Here is a 13,811-nt window from a genome sequence, read left to right as displayed (position 1 = left end):
CCGTTACAATGAGTCGATCTTTTACGGCAATGACATCTTTTAGAGCAAGATGTCTACCTTGTCCCAAATTAATCTAATTCCCAATTGTATTTGAGAACAAAGACCGATTGTTTTTTTAATTTTTTTAACTTGTTAGATAAAAGAAATTTAACAACTGTTATGGCTTCTATATTAAGCATTCCTATTTTAATGTAGGCGTAAGAAAATACTTGAATTAGAAGCACTTACCATCACCAGAGACATCAGTTTCAGGTGCGCGTTTGCAAAGAGAATCGAAGTCTGAGCAGCAATCACCGAAAGAGGTACACGCCGAGTCACAATAGCATCCTCCTTGACTGCCCGAGGAGTAACATCGATCGGCACATGTTCCTTATACAAAACAAGGGAAAATCTTAAATCGCTCTCTGATTCAAACAGCTTGAATAATAATAAACAGTTTTATCATCAGCTCGGACAATGTTTTTTCACTGAAGTAAACAATGCTTCAAATTCATAGACCTCTGTTACTGCCTCATCACAATTTGTGCAAGGGATGTCAATGCGACATCCGAAAGTCAGAATTTCACAACTTGAGATGATGAGGACCGTAAAACCTATGGGAGGCAAGTCTCAATATAATTATAGAGGTCTTTACACTACTGCTATAAGGCATTTAGGTATAAGGCACATTCGAGGTTTGCGTTCTAGAATAAGTCAACCAAGAAAAGTGTTTCTATGTAGGTTTTATACCACCAGAGCCGCTAGGCGTCGAATGGACGCAATAGATACTGTAGTCAGGACAGCAGTCGCCATAATTTGGGCAGACAGAGTCACAATAGCAACCTCCTTGACTGCCACTAGTAGAACATCGGAACTGACAGGAAGCTGCAATAGAGGTCAAGTAGGAAACACTTTTTGAACTACAATTCAATGCAGATATTACAAAGTCTTCTGCAGTGATTGTACTAATTTCTTTGTGGCGTTTCACTAGAAGCAAGTTTAAAAGAAGTGAGAACAAACTCGTCAGCTGACTTCCTCTCTCCCCCGAAAAAAAAAAACACACACAAAATGTAAAGCCCACTGTTAACGCCAAAGACCTTTGAAAAACTTAAGAAACTAAGAATACTTTCTAAAAATTAGATTCTAAGCATCCCTCCCCGTTTTCTTTTGGGCAATAAACCGTATCAAACGAGGAAGTACAATGAGGAGTGCTGTGGCCTCGTGGTTAAGGGCATTGGATTCATGGCCCGATGATCAGGGGCAATAATAATGTAAAGCGCTTTGATCTTAGTTGAAAGCGCTATATAAGAACCCGTTATTATTTATATACTTACCAGCTCCTAATGCATCATTTTCGGGTTGACGTGAGCAAACGGATGTGAAGTCTGAACAACAGTCGCCCCAATACGTACACGCGGAGTCGCAATAGCATCCTCCTTGACTGCCCGAGGTGTAACAGCGATCAACACAGGTGGCTGACATAGGGATAGATTATACATAAATTAGAAATAGCCTTATTTTTTGAACTCTTCAACCGAATGAAAGAGGTACGTGCGTAGCGTCAACAATTACCTTCATAATGCTGATGAACAGCCACACATCAAGACTTTAGTTTCCTAACTAACATTGTGGGTTTGTGACAAAATGTTCTTGTTGATGAAAGGTGCGCTAGACCATTATCTTCGCTCGTACCCCCCGCCCTGCAAACAGGACGCTGGGATACTCTGATGAATTTACGCTCTGATTGGTTGGATTTTGCGTGACCTGTGACCTGCGCGTCATCACGGTCATGACTCTGCAAGGTTTGAAACGGCCGTTAAGACTGGTTCATTACTCTTTTGTTCCAGTTTAGAGATGTTTTTTTATTCGTTGAAAAGCGTTATAATGTAGGAAATTCTGTAAAACTTATCTGTGTTGTAAATTTACAATTCCCGTCACTTGCTCAGGCTCCGTTTCGAATCACGAACGGTCGGATTGCATTATGCGACGCTCAAAATTGTGTCCACATGGTCCGCAATGAAGCAGAAATCACATCCGGTATGGAACGTGTGAATTTCTATGGGAAGTTTTCGGATAGCATTTGCGCACATTGTCTAACTGCGGTCTTGAACAGCTGCAGCCAGATGCTTTATACATAGGTCATAGGCCACTTCCTTCACAAGATTCTGTGAAGCTCATCAGAGTATCCCAGCGTCCTGTTTGCAGGGCGGGGGGTACGAGCGAAGACCATTATCATGTTGCGGCCATCTTGATTTTTTTCCCCATTCAAATCAACGTCACCAAATCGAGGCTGAAATGAAAAATAGTCTGGTTCCTTTTTTTGCACAAAAACACATTATCATTCAGTACCGCCATTGGATACAGGGAACATGACTGAAATGACGGCAGCATGATAAAGGTCTATTGTGGACAAATCAAGACAATGGCATGAACCTGTGGTTAAAACGGACAAAATATATCAGGACAGCACACTTCATGGATTGATTAACCTTGAATTTACATTTTTTTCAATCCATGTTTAGCTTGAACTACAATGGCACATTACCTACACCCGAGGGGTCCCCCGGCGAATGCATACAGAGCGTATCAAAGTCCGAACAGCAGTCGCCGAGTTGAGAGCATAGTGAATCACAAAAACATCCGCCCTGGCTTCCAGAATGGTAGCACCGGAAATGACAGGTGGCTGGAATAATACATTTCAACATTGTAAAAACTGACTGCACCTCATGCACCTGTATACTATAGCACATTTTTGTCCCAAAATCATGCACACTTGAGGATCGGCAACCTGGGGCAGTTGAGGTTATATTTGTAACAACACAAAGTGAAGCTCAAGTGGGGTGTTAGGAGGTTGCCAGTTATGTTTCACACGCTGTGCTTGAAGCACCTGGGGTGACAGTCGGCTTAACCTCAGGTGTGTGTCTTACCCAACGTTGACACTTCATGCGCATCAACTTGTTCGATTCACGCGTGCATGACGCTGAGTCACTTTTTACAGCGAATATATTCAGGTTCCCACAGAAATCTTAAAATGAAATTCCACGACTAATTCTTACGCTGTTTTAATATCTTAGGAACCAATTCACAATACACTTGCAAGTTATTACATTATTAAAGGTCTATGCAGTGTGCAAGTGCCATCGTGATAACCCCCACCTCCCCCCACAGCCATCCGATCCTCTCCCATTTTCCAAGTCGAACTTACAAGACTTAGTCCCCAAACACTTATAAGGCTTCCTGTCATCGTCCCCGCATTACTATTGCAAAGCCTTGAAAACTCAACATACAACGATAGAAACTGCACTCAATGACAACCAAGCATCACGCATCATACGAGTGAAGGATTTCAAGATATTTCCCATGACTTTTGTCTAGTCAACTGTACATTAAACCTCTGTTATAATATTCCCCCGGGTTTTAATGTTGATATTCTGGCTCGCTGGCATACTCTCTAAATTCTAAAGAGTGAAATTAGGGACTAGACGTTTTAGAGTGAAATCACTCTCATTTTCGATTGAAAAAGTCTGAAAAAAAAGGATCACCTCAGACGAAGCTCGAGTGAAAACTCGATCTTCTTTATGATTAAAGGAATTTCACTCTAAAACGTCTTCTCCCCGACTGTGGGATTAAATCTTTACTCGAGATGGAGTGAATTTTCACTCTTTGGAATTTAGAGAGTATTCTTTGGAAGATTCATGGATATAACAATGTGATATTTACCTTCTCCAAAGACATCCTCAACAGATGAGTGGGTACACAGCGAAGTGAAGTCTGGACAGCAATCGCTATAATATGAACAGTCCGCGTCACAGAAACATCCTCCTTGACTGCCTTTGGTATAGCATCGACCAGAGCAACTCACTGAAACGGTGAAACCAAGAGCAAGTAAAGGTTTGGTTTTGGTTTCAGCCAACTGACTTGAATAAATCACTGGACCTAGATAACATCAAATCGGGCGAAAATTGTGAAATGTCGAGAGGAGAATAATTTTGTAACGAAGCCGTACCATAGGCTGCAGGACATTCTGCATATGAGTGCTCTTCAACGGTCACCTCAGCAAGCTGCAAGACTGCAAAAGTGACACCAGGCCTGGAGGGGTCTATGTCCACACTCAAGTATCTGGCCAACCGTGCTGGGCCACACGGGAATTGAGTCACTGCACCGTTGGCGGACTGTGACGCTGTAGCTGGTAAACCGCACGGTTGGTTCTCTACGTAGTTTGAGCTCATACCTGCGCGTACCACCGCTCCTAGGAATCGCTTCTGCCCTATACTCAGCAACATCAATTAAAAGAATACAGTACTCAAAACAAACAAAATGCTGTCAACTTATTTGCAGTTATCTTAGCAAGGACTGATTGAGTCACTACCAATACCAATCTTTTTAAATACCAAATTGGAAAATCTAACGCACTTATAACTAAAAGCCATACATACCACAACATAGTTTTCGGATTTGGACGGTGATTGTACCCAAGCAGTGGGTGGTAATCAGGTCCACTTGCCACCACGGATGTGGATCAGGAGGAATAGCTGCAATAAGACAATGAAACCTAATGTTTGGTGTTTTCTCCGATGATAGCTGTCGACGACGTGCATAAAAATCGTGCACGTGAATGAAGCTGTTGTTACAGGTCTACCATATTTAAAGGAAATTACCGCTAAACTTTAAGTAATACTTTAAAATAAAGATAACAATAAAAAAAAACACAACGGAAATATCAAGCAACATGGAAGGGGAATACTTAATATAACGGGAGGAATCAAAATTGGATGAGAAACAAACGAACATAACAATAAAAGAAGACAACTCGTAGAAGAATCTAAGATCAAAGGCCAAAAAAAAGAGAAAATATTACAGTACTGTAAAGACTCACCGGTGTGTGCAAATGTGTTGGTATTACCATCTAAAGCTTTTTCTGGCGGGAAGGCTAGGCCGTTCTGGTAAGGTGTGCTTTGTGTAGCTGGCTTTCCAATTAAAGAAAGAGCTTCAAAAGGGAAACAAACAAAATGGCATTTATAAGCAAAAATAACCTCAGTGTTGTGCTTTACAACGACCAAAACAAAAAAGAGAAAAAGGGACAACTCAAACAGAAATTTAAAAGTGTTCTCTGGGAGGATCGTATAAAAAAGAATACGTATCTTATCAAATTAACCCATGGAGCATACAGCGTTCTTCATGAGAAAACAAGAGTGAATGAAACAAATCAAAGACGAGAATGATCTTAATTGATTTACCTCCACCAGTAGCACACTCCAGGTATGGGTATTCCAGCAAAGTCACCTCAGCAAGCGCCAGGATTGCTTCAGTAACCCCAGGCAAAGATGGATCTATGTCCACGCTCACATATCTGGCCAACCGTCGTGGGTCACACAGGAAATCATTCACTGCCCCATCGACAGACTGATTGGCTGTAGCTGGCGAACCACATGGTTGGTTCTCCATGTAGTTAGAGCTGAGACCAGCACGCACTAAAGCACCTTGATTACGATTTTCTCCTAAGAGCGAGGAGTTAATTAATACAAACATATCATAATCAAGAGCTTGTACAAAAACAATGACATACACGATAACACAAGGGCAAGACTGAGAATGTAAATATTCAAAAGGAACACGAAAACAGGGGCGGATCCAGGAATTTTTAGACAGAATGTGCATTGACTTTTTATTATTATATTACTATTTCTTTATTTATTTTTAATCTTTAGACATAAAAACATATAAAAACAATAATGGTTGTACAGGGGCTGCCTAGGAAATACATAAATTTAAATCTGTCATCCGAAGATGTGTATATAACTAGACCCCTGACAACCAAAAAGTTAATCTACAACTACAATAATTGTAATGTACAACTTACTAAAATAATTGTAAGAATATTTGTATGTGTCAAGGTGGGGGGGGGGGGGGGTTCGATCTCTAAAAAAAACTCAGGATCCGAGCCTGTGCAGAGAAAGTAACTACCTCCATCGTTTGATTGATTATTGCCATTAAACTTTTTATTTTTTTTTGCAGCCGTGATGAGAGCCCTTTTTTTTACAAGCTCAAGGACACATTGCATCCTTGGCTGTGTCTCAAATACCAATGCGTCCGTATTGTGAGTAAATTCCATTCTTTCCAGTAATTCTATCTTTTACCTCCTCCCAAGTTTGTCGGCTCTGAGCACTCCACCCCAGCGTCTTCGTGATGCCCGCAGTTGTGCTGCTGTATGCCATTATGCGAGCAGTCGAAGATGGAACTCTCTTGCCCTGTGCATGCCACATTGTCCAGCTGTATCGGTCCCTCTCCCTGGCCGTACGCGGCCTCCGAGGCCGCTGTCACGGCCGCTCCGAAGCCCAGCTCACGGCAGACCACGTTGGCGTCGTTCAGGTCCCACTGGTCGTCGCACACGGTGCCCCACTGGCCGTTGGCGTAGACCTCCACTCGGCCTTCGTACATGGACCCTCCGTCCCGTAGACGAACTGCCGGATAGGTAAACGGATATTAATTGGCAATAAGTAACAACAAAAAAAGGATATTCTTTGAAAGATAATTAAATTCAGTAGCACTGGCATTTGCTTTACTTTGTTCCAAGATGGTCCCCTCTCGTAGCGTGATATCCAATCCATACTATCATTATACTGCTTTTACAGGAAAACCAACCCTTGTTTTTTTTTCCGAAATGCTGATCTTTTTTGAAGAAAAGTGCTAGAGATAGTGGTGTCACGCGATTCTAGAACAGGGAGACGTGTAGGTCGAGAAGAATATTTGTAAGCGGAAGGTGGGGCCATAAAAAGGCAGGACACTTTTCCTACGTTTTTGTAGAACTTAATTGAAAACTCAAAAAATTCTGTGGATTATGCCTATGCGGTCGATTAGCTGTTGTTCATCAGAAAGGGGAAATATTTTGTTCACAAATCTCTGGCATCAGTGCAATAGACCTATAATTTGATAAGGCAGTCGAAAGCAGATTCGTTCCAATTATTTACTGAGCCTAAATTGCTGATTTGTCATGTAGAATGCTGCTTCATGTTGAAGTTTCATTCCAAAACTATTCTTACGGCTTAATACTCAGATAAAGACAACATCGCATAATTGACTTTATAATCTAATATATATAAATCAACCTCTTCAATGCTCGTCCTACATAATAATGTTTGCTGGTATTTAGTGTGTATTAAAGCTTACTTGCTTTAATTCAAGAAATTGTAAACACAATTGATTAAAAATAAAAACATTTTTAAACCTGGTCTTTCTTCTGAACCGAATCTTCAGATAACTCTAATTATACAGTTAACTCACCGCAGCAGCCTTTTCGGAGACTGACAGTAACTCTCCCTAAACAGTGAACATTTTGCAAGTCCACTTGCCACCATGGATGCGAATCTCCAGAAAGGGCTGCGAAGTAACAAATTAGGGACTTCAAAATTAATCCAAACCTTATTTCACGATCACAAAAATGAAGCATGCAGAAAGCACGGCTATTTTTGTTGAAACCGATTTATGGTACTTTGCTAATGCAGTGTTTCAGAATTTATCTCCAGGGTGATATGAAATATGATTTAATAAGGCTCAGATTTATCACAAAAAAGGAGAATATCTGACCTCAGGATGACATTATTCTGCTGCAGCATTAAACTAGACTCACCGGTGTGTGCAAATGTGTCGGTATCACCATCTAAAGCTTTTCCTGCTGGGTAGGATGAACTGAAAGAGGTGCTTTGAGTGGCTGGCTTTCCAATGACCGAAAGAGCTTTAAAGATGAAAGAAATTAATCAACTTAAGTGGCGTTCATACAAATGCCTTGACATAATTATACAGGGTGAGTCCACAAAAGCGAAACCCTAATGTCGAGACCATTGTTTTCTACATGTAGCGCTTTCAAAATCTAGGATATGAAAGCCCAATTCATAAGATTTCATTTAGTACAAGAATAATTCAAATCACTCATGTAATTTTCAAGTTGGTAATTTTAAACCTTAACCACCGTTTTAAAGTTCAACCACAGATCACAAGAAAGGTAAGTGTTCTTTCAGCAAAATGAAAACAAATCCCGTAGGATGTGTGCGAGTTGTTTTCTATTTTGCTGAAAGAACGCTCGTCTTTTTGTGATCCGCGGACAGAACTTTAAAACAGGGGTTGTGTTTAAAATTCCGTAACTTGGAAAGTACTTGAGTGATTTCAATGATTCTTCTACTAAAAGAAGGCTTATGAATTGGGCTTTTATATCCTAGATTTTGAAAGTAATACATGCAGAACTTCACTAAAACAATAGTCATGACATATGGGTTTTGTATTTTGTGACTCCCCTTGTATAACAACACTTAAACTACATAATCATATAAGTACACACACAGACGACATTTTGTGCTTTGTATACGGGGTGCATGAGTCAAAAAGAAAGTGACTTGGATTACACACTTTTCTCTAAAAAAGTAATTAAATTTTGATACACCAACCAAGCATGTCCTAAAAGAGCATGTTTTTTCTTCCACTCATCTGAAGAAAAAAAAAATTAATGAAGTTGATCCATTCCATCAGAAGATAGCAGTACTCAAATAACCCATTTTAATAGCTATTCATAGAATGCAATAAGAAGCATTTGCGATTAGTGAGGATTACATATTACACACAAGCATTCAAATACAAATGACATTTCAATAATTGAAATCGAGAAAGAAACATGATTTTTACTGTCCGATTTTGTGTTTTGAATACGAGGAAGAAGTAATCTCTCTTTTCCCCTGAAAAATTGCTGGTGATTTTTGTTGATGTTTTCCTTTACAAGTTCTCGTTTATTCATTGAGGTGGGAAAATGTTCGCATTTCATTGTATACTCGATGGGTCTGCATCAGTTCGTAGAACGGTAAGAGATCACTGGCGGACAGCCCAGTTTTGTGGGTTTTTTTCACAGAAATAGACATAACCTTGGAATAGGGTATGCAAATTACGTATAATGTTCACAGTTAAAAGGTAAGAAGAGGTGCATTTTAATGAAATGAAGCAAGCCCAATAATTTAGATACATTTTTTTCAAATGTGGCTTTTTTTTTTCAAATACTGCCACCAATTTGTTGTAGAATTAAGTTAGTCCGCATTTTGTATGCAATCCATTACACACCCATGAACGGGTACAAGCCAGCTAGACTGGTTCCCTGACCTTACAACTCCCTGACGTCTATAAATTGCTCCGTTTCATCTGAAGTGGGGTCAGGGAACCAGACTACAAAAACAGGATTGTTTTCCTTGTTTTTCTAGCATCTACGAACACAAAACTTCAAACAGGTTAGTGAAACAATATCTGCTATAAAATACTAACCCCAAAATCCACCCATCACTGAAAAAAGAGCAAAAGCAAATACCGAATATTCCATTAACAAGATACATGAACCGGGTCAAACATTAGACAAAGAAACACTTCAGCCCCCCCCCCCCCAAAAAAAAATAGCCAAAATAATAATGAAAAAATATACCTGTACAGTATATTTCGTCTTCTGGGAGCCTGCAACGGGACAGAAAATCTGCACAGCAGTCACCATAATGTGTGCACAGTTCATCACAAAAACATCCTCCCTTACTGCCTTTGGAAAAGCATCTACCAGCACAGGTCGCTGTGGAGAAAAGAAATTATGTCAAATATATCAAATCTTTGAGGTAGCTCATACATTCTCATTGCGAGGAATTACAAGAATAATACAACTTTCTTAAAGGGTCCATGTAATGAATTTTTCCTAGGAACGCATTTTGTGTAACTGTCTACTCTTCGTAAATCTGTAGACAACGTTTTGATATCCCTTTTTTCGGTTGATACATTTTTAGAAGAGTGCACGTCTTTTCATGCTTTTCTGGTCAACTGAGGCTGCTGTTTCTGTGATGTCATTTCAGGAAAACACTGTTCAGTTTATGGGTTTTGCGCTATAATTGAGAGCCCAAAAATTTGCTCAATGAAACGTTTGAGAACATATGTCGTGCAACTGCTCGTAAATGTATGAAAACCATTTGATATCCCTATTTGGTTAATATTATTGAAAAGTGCTCTTCTTTTCAAGATTTTTTCGACAACTGAGGGTGCTGTTACTGCAATGTCATTTCAGGAAGACACTGTTCAGTTTATGGGTTTTCTGTTTAATCCAAAAATTTACTCTTTAAAAACATTTGTTAAAAAAAAGGTTGTTTTTTGGATGATTGTCATAAACTGACACAACAACGAATCACCAACGAAAAAATATACATCAGCAAAATATCCAAAATTCTGGCGTGCAGAAATATAGCTGTAACATTCAGGTTTCTGCCTGAAATGACATCACAATTTGCTCGCAAATGCGGAAATTTAATTAGGCACAAAAGTACCATAGAAAATGGCTAAATGCAAACTGAAAATAGGATTTAATGGGACACAAAGGTGGTTTTTTTTCAAAGACTGCTGTAAAACCATTACAGGCCCGTTAAGTACGGTAGGCTTTAATTTTTAATAGAAGGCGAATAAACAACTCGATTTTGCATGCGGTGTCTAATCAAACTACATTCTTTATAGTAAATTAAAAACCTTACAAGTCATCAAAAATAAACAAACAAACAAACACCCCAACAAACAAACAAACAAACACCCCAACACCCCAACAAACAAACAAGCAAGCAAATTACATTACGAATTCTACCGTACCGTAGGATGCAGGACATTCCGTATACGAGAACTCTTCCACGGTCACCTCAGCAAGCTGCAAGTATGCATTATTGACACCAGGACTGGAAAGATCTATGTCCACACTCACGTATCTGGACAACCGTGCTGGGTCACACGGGAATTCATTAACTGCTCCAGTGGCAGACTGTTCAGCAGTTGCTGGTGAACCGCATGGTTGATTCTCTGAATAGCTTGAACCCAGACCTGCGCGTACCACCGCCCCAAGGAATCGATTCTCCCCTTTAGAACGAGAAAAAAAATATATATGCAATTTAATTACTCTTCTTTATTCAATAAAAGGGCAGTGTCGTTTGGTGTGCTATGGAACAGTGTCTATATTGTATATTGACATATTGACAATTTGCAAAATCAGTTCGTGCTACATAGGGACCCAAAAATGTTAATTTTCTCTCGATTTCACCAGCAAGCTCTTAGCTTGAACTCAGCCCTGCGCGTACCACCGCCCCAAGGAATCGATTTTGGCCTGGTGGAGCAACAAGAGTAAATAAAAAGTATGCAATTTAACCAGAATTTTTCTTCTTGATTGATGAAAAAAAGCGCAGTGTCGTTTGCTGTGCATTGGAACAACATCTTTATATACTTATTAACAAATGGCAATTTTCAAAACTAGTTCATACTTTATGGGGACCGCACAGGCTGTATTTTCTCTGTCGATTTAACTTGCAACTTAGTTCCTGCTGTTGCGCGGTTACTTATTTCCAGAAGGATGTTTTGGGCGCACACATTGTACACACAAATGTCTTGGAAAAAATTATATACTTAAATAACGTCATTGTGACTTGAAATGAACATTTCTTTCACTGTGCGTAATTCAAAAGAAAATGAGAGGGGGAAAAAACCCGGTTCTCGATTCCGGACCAACTGTGTGAAATTCGTATGTGACTGAAGTCGAGGAACGCTATGAACGTTTGACGGGAGGTGGTGGGGGTGGGGAGGGATCTGCTGAAGGATGTAGGGTCCTTGGTCCGAAAGGGAGAAGACTATTATCATGACCAATCATACCACAACAGCCTTGTCGGAGCGTGACGGTGATTGCACCCAAGCAGTGTTCGTCACCCAAATCCACTTGCCACCATGGATGCGAATCGCCGGCTGTAATATGACAGGGAAAAAATGAATGACTTAGTATATTCATAGTGTGATGATGAAAATGAGGTTGAAGTCGTTAGAGAGTAGGACACTTCATCATGTAGAATAAAGCAAGACGGTTGGCCAAATAGAGTTGGCCAGATAATTGATGTATATTAATTACTTTCACGTTCATCAGATGATTCAATGCCTTAATACTACCAATTAATGATCTGGCTTCAATGTATAAATAAAAAGAGTATATGATTAGGCCAAAAAAAAATAATATTCGGTCTCTGGTCAGACCAAAGTTCCGGAATTGACGCGGCCACGCGGCTTTTTTTTTTTTTTTTTTTTTTTTTTTTTTTTCTTCAAGCTTTGATTGTACAGACAAGGTGGGTACTATTTTGCTTTTTTGGTGTCCTCATGTACATTGGTGTCCTGCATAATTTGTCTTGGTGCTTTCGATCATTCGCCTTGGTGCAATTTCCCATTCCTTGGTGCTCTTTGGTAAAAAAAAATGAGGAGGTGCGGAAATAGAGGGTGCTGTTGGAGCTACCGCGGAACATTTTGGAAAAAAAAAAGATCGACGCGCATGATTAAAATCGACGCGCGCGCTGACCAGAGACCGACTTATTTTTTTTTTGGCCTTACAGTCATTTTTTTTTTTACACATTTTACACAGGAAAACACAAATACATTAATGCCTCACTTAAAGTGTGGAAGAAAGTATCGATACTGCCATCGATCGCATTGTCTGCAGGAAATGTAGCGGAACTGGTGCTTTTAGAAATTGGAAGTGGCTTTCCGACGAGAGAAAAAGCTTCGGAGAAAGAAAAAAAAAGATAAGATAGAATAACAAGAAATCATATCAAAGCATATTTTTACAAGATGACGTGAATGAAGCACTTTTGAGATTAACACTACAGTGGAGAAACTAGGAACACCATTGCGCGCTAAAGGAAGAATTTGTCTTTCTTCCCCCCAACTTTCACTCGGGAGGTAACACACTGGGTATACGCATGGGCGTCGCCAGGATTTTTTCTAGAGGGGGGCAAAAAAAATTTTTGGCCAAAAAATGCTGGTATTTCTCAACACATTTGCGATCTATCAGTTTTAGAGGGGGGCAGGGACATTTTGCCCCCCCCCCAACTCATTAAATTTACACCACTTTGTCTTCGCGCCTCTTTTTTTTTTTTTTTTTTTTTTTGCTTTTCCAGGGGGGGGGGGGCAAGTGCCCCCCCTTGCCCCCCCCCTCGCGACGCCCATGGGTATACGTGTTTATACGTCGGCGTAGGGCAAAACCTTAATCGAAGAACTTCTACTACAAAGTATGCATAACCGTCAATAAAATAGACACATGACAGACATTTGATTCCAACCACTTACCCCCATCGGTAGCACACTCCAAATATGGGTATTCCAGGAGGGTCACCTCAGCAAGCATCAAGACTGCAAAGGTAACCCCAGGCCGAGATGGATCTATGTCCACACTCACATATCTGGCCGACAGTGGTGGGTCACACAGGTAATTGCTAACTGCACCATTCACAGACTGGTCTGCTGTAGCTGGCGTGCCACATGGTTGGTTCTCTATGAAGTTGGAGCTGTGACCGGCGCGTACTACAGCACCAAGGAAACGATATTGTCCTAAAAAACGAGATGATCAAAAAAATATCATGGAGAGTTAACTAAAAACACTTATGAGGAGTATGACAAAACATGGGCAAGTCTTTGAAAATAAATTTAAAAGATACAAACAGGATTTTGTTATTCTATATGGGTGTAAAACACAAGCACTATGACATATTGATTCATTACATGTTGTTACCAATTAATGAATCCAACAGACATAATATCGAATTAACCTCATTTGCTTATAAAAAAAAAACTCAATGAAAATGTTAAGAATGAAATTGGTCTTAACCCTAGTCTTTGATCTTGACAGAGTTTTTTTCATATGACTGCAATTATACAGTTTACCCACCGCAGCAGCCTTTTCGTATACTGACAGTAACTCTTCCTAAACAGCGATCATTCTCCAAGTCCACTCTCCACCATGGATGCGAATCCCCAGAAGT

At 40.0% G+C, this 13,811-nt stretch overlaps 1 protein-coding gene across 1 annotated transcript in view; it reads right to left on the bottom strand.

Annotated features, from left to right (window-relative positions):
* LOC119740040 overlaps positions 1-13,811 on the bottom strand; it is a 43,948-nt gene that overhangs the window by 2,013 nt on the left and 28,124 nt on the right. The window contains exons 14-22 of the mRNA XM_038215238.1: positions 6,117-6,440; positions 5,217-5,477; positions 4,856-4,966; positions 4,416-4,511; positions 3,986-4,246; positions 3,700-3,840; positions 1,314-1,454; positions 730-864; positions 229-369 (exon numbers count right to left, since the gene is read on the bottom strand). Coding sequence (XP_038071166.1) covers positions 229-369; positions 730-864; positions 1,314-1,454; positions 3,700-3,840; positions 3,986-4,246; positions 4,416-4,511; positions 4,856-4,966; positions 5,217-5,477; positions 6,117-6,440 — 1,611 coding nt within the window. The remainder of the gene's footprint in view (positions 1-228; positions 370-729; positions 865-1,313; positions 1,455-3,699; positions 3,841-3,985; positions 4,247-4,415; positions 4,512-4,855; positions 4,967-5,216; positions 5,478-6,116; positions 6,441-13,811) is intronic.

The sequence above is a fragment of the Patiria miniata genome, unplaced genomic scaffold, assembly GCF_015706575.1.
Source record: "Patiria miniata isolate m_02_andy unplaced genomic scaffold, ASM1570657v1 HiC_scaffold_4, whole genome shotgun sequence".
Classification (NCBI taxonomy): domain Eukaryota; kingdom Metazoa; phylum Echinodermata; class Asteroidea; order Valvatida; family Asterinidae; genus Patiria; species Patiria miniata.
This window is presented reverse-complemented; position numbering and strand designations above follow the sequence as displayed.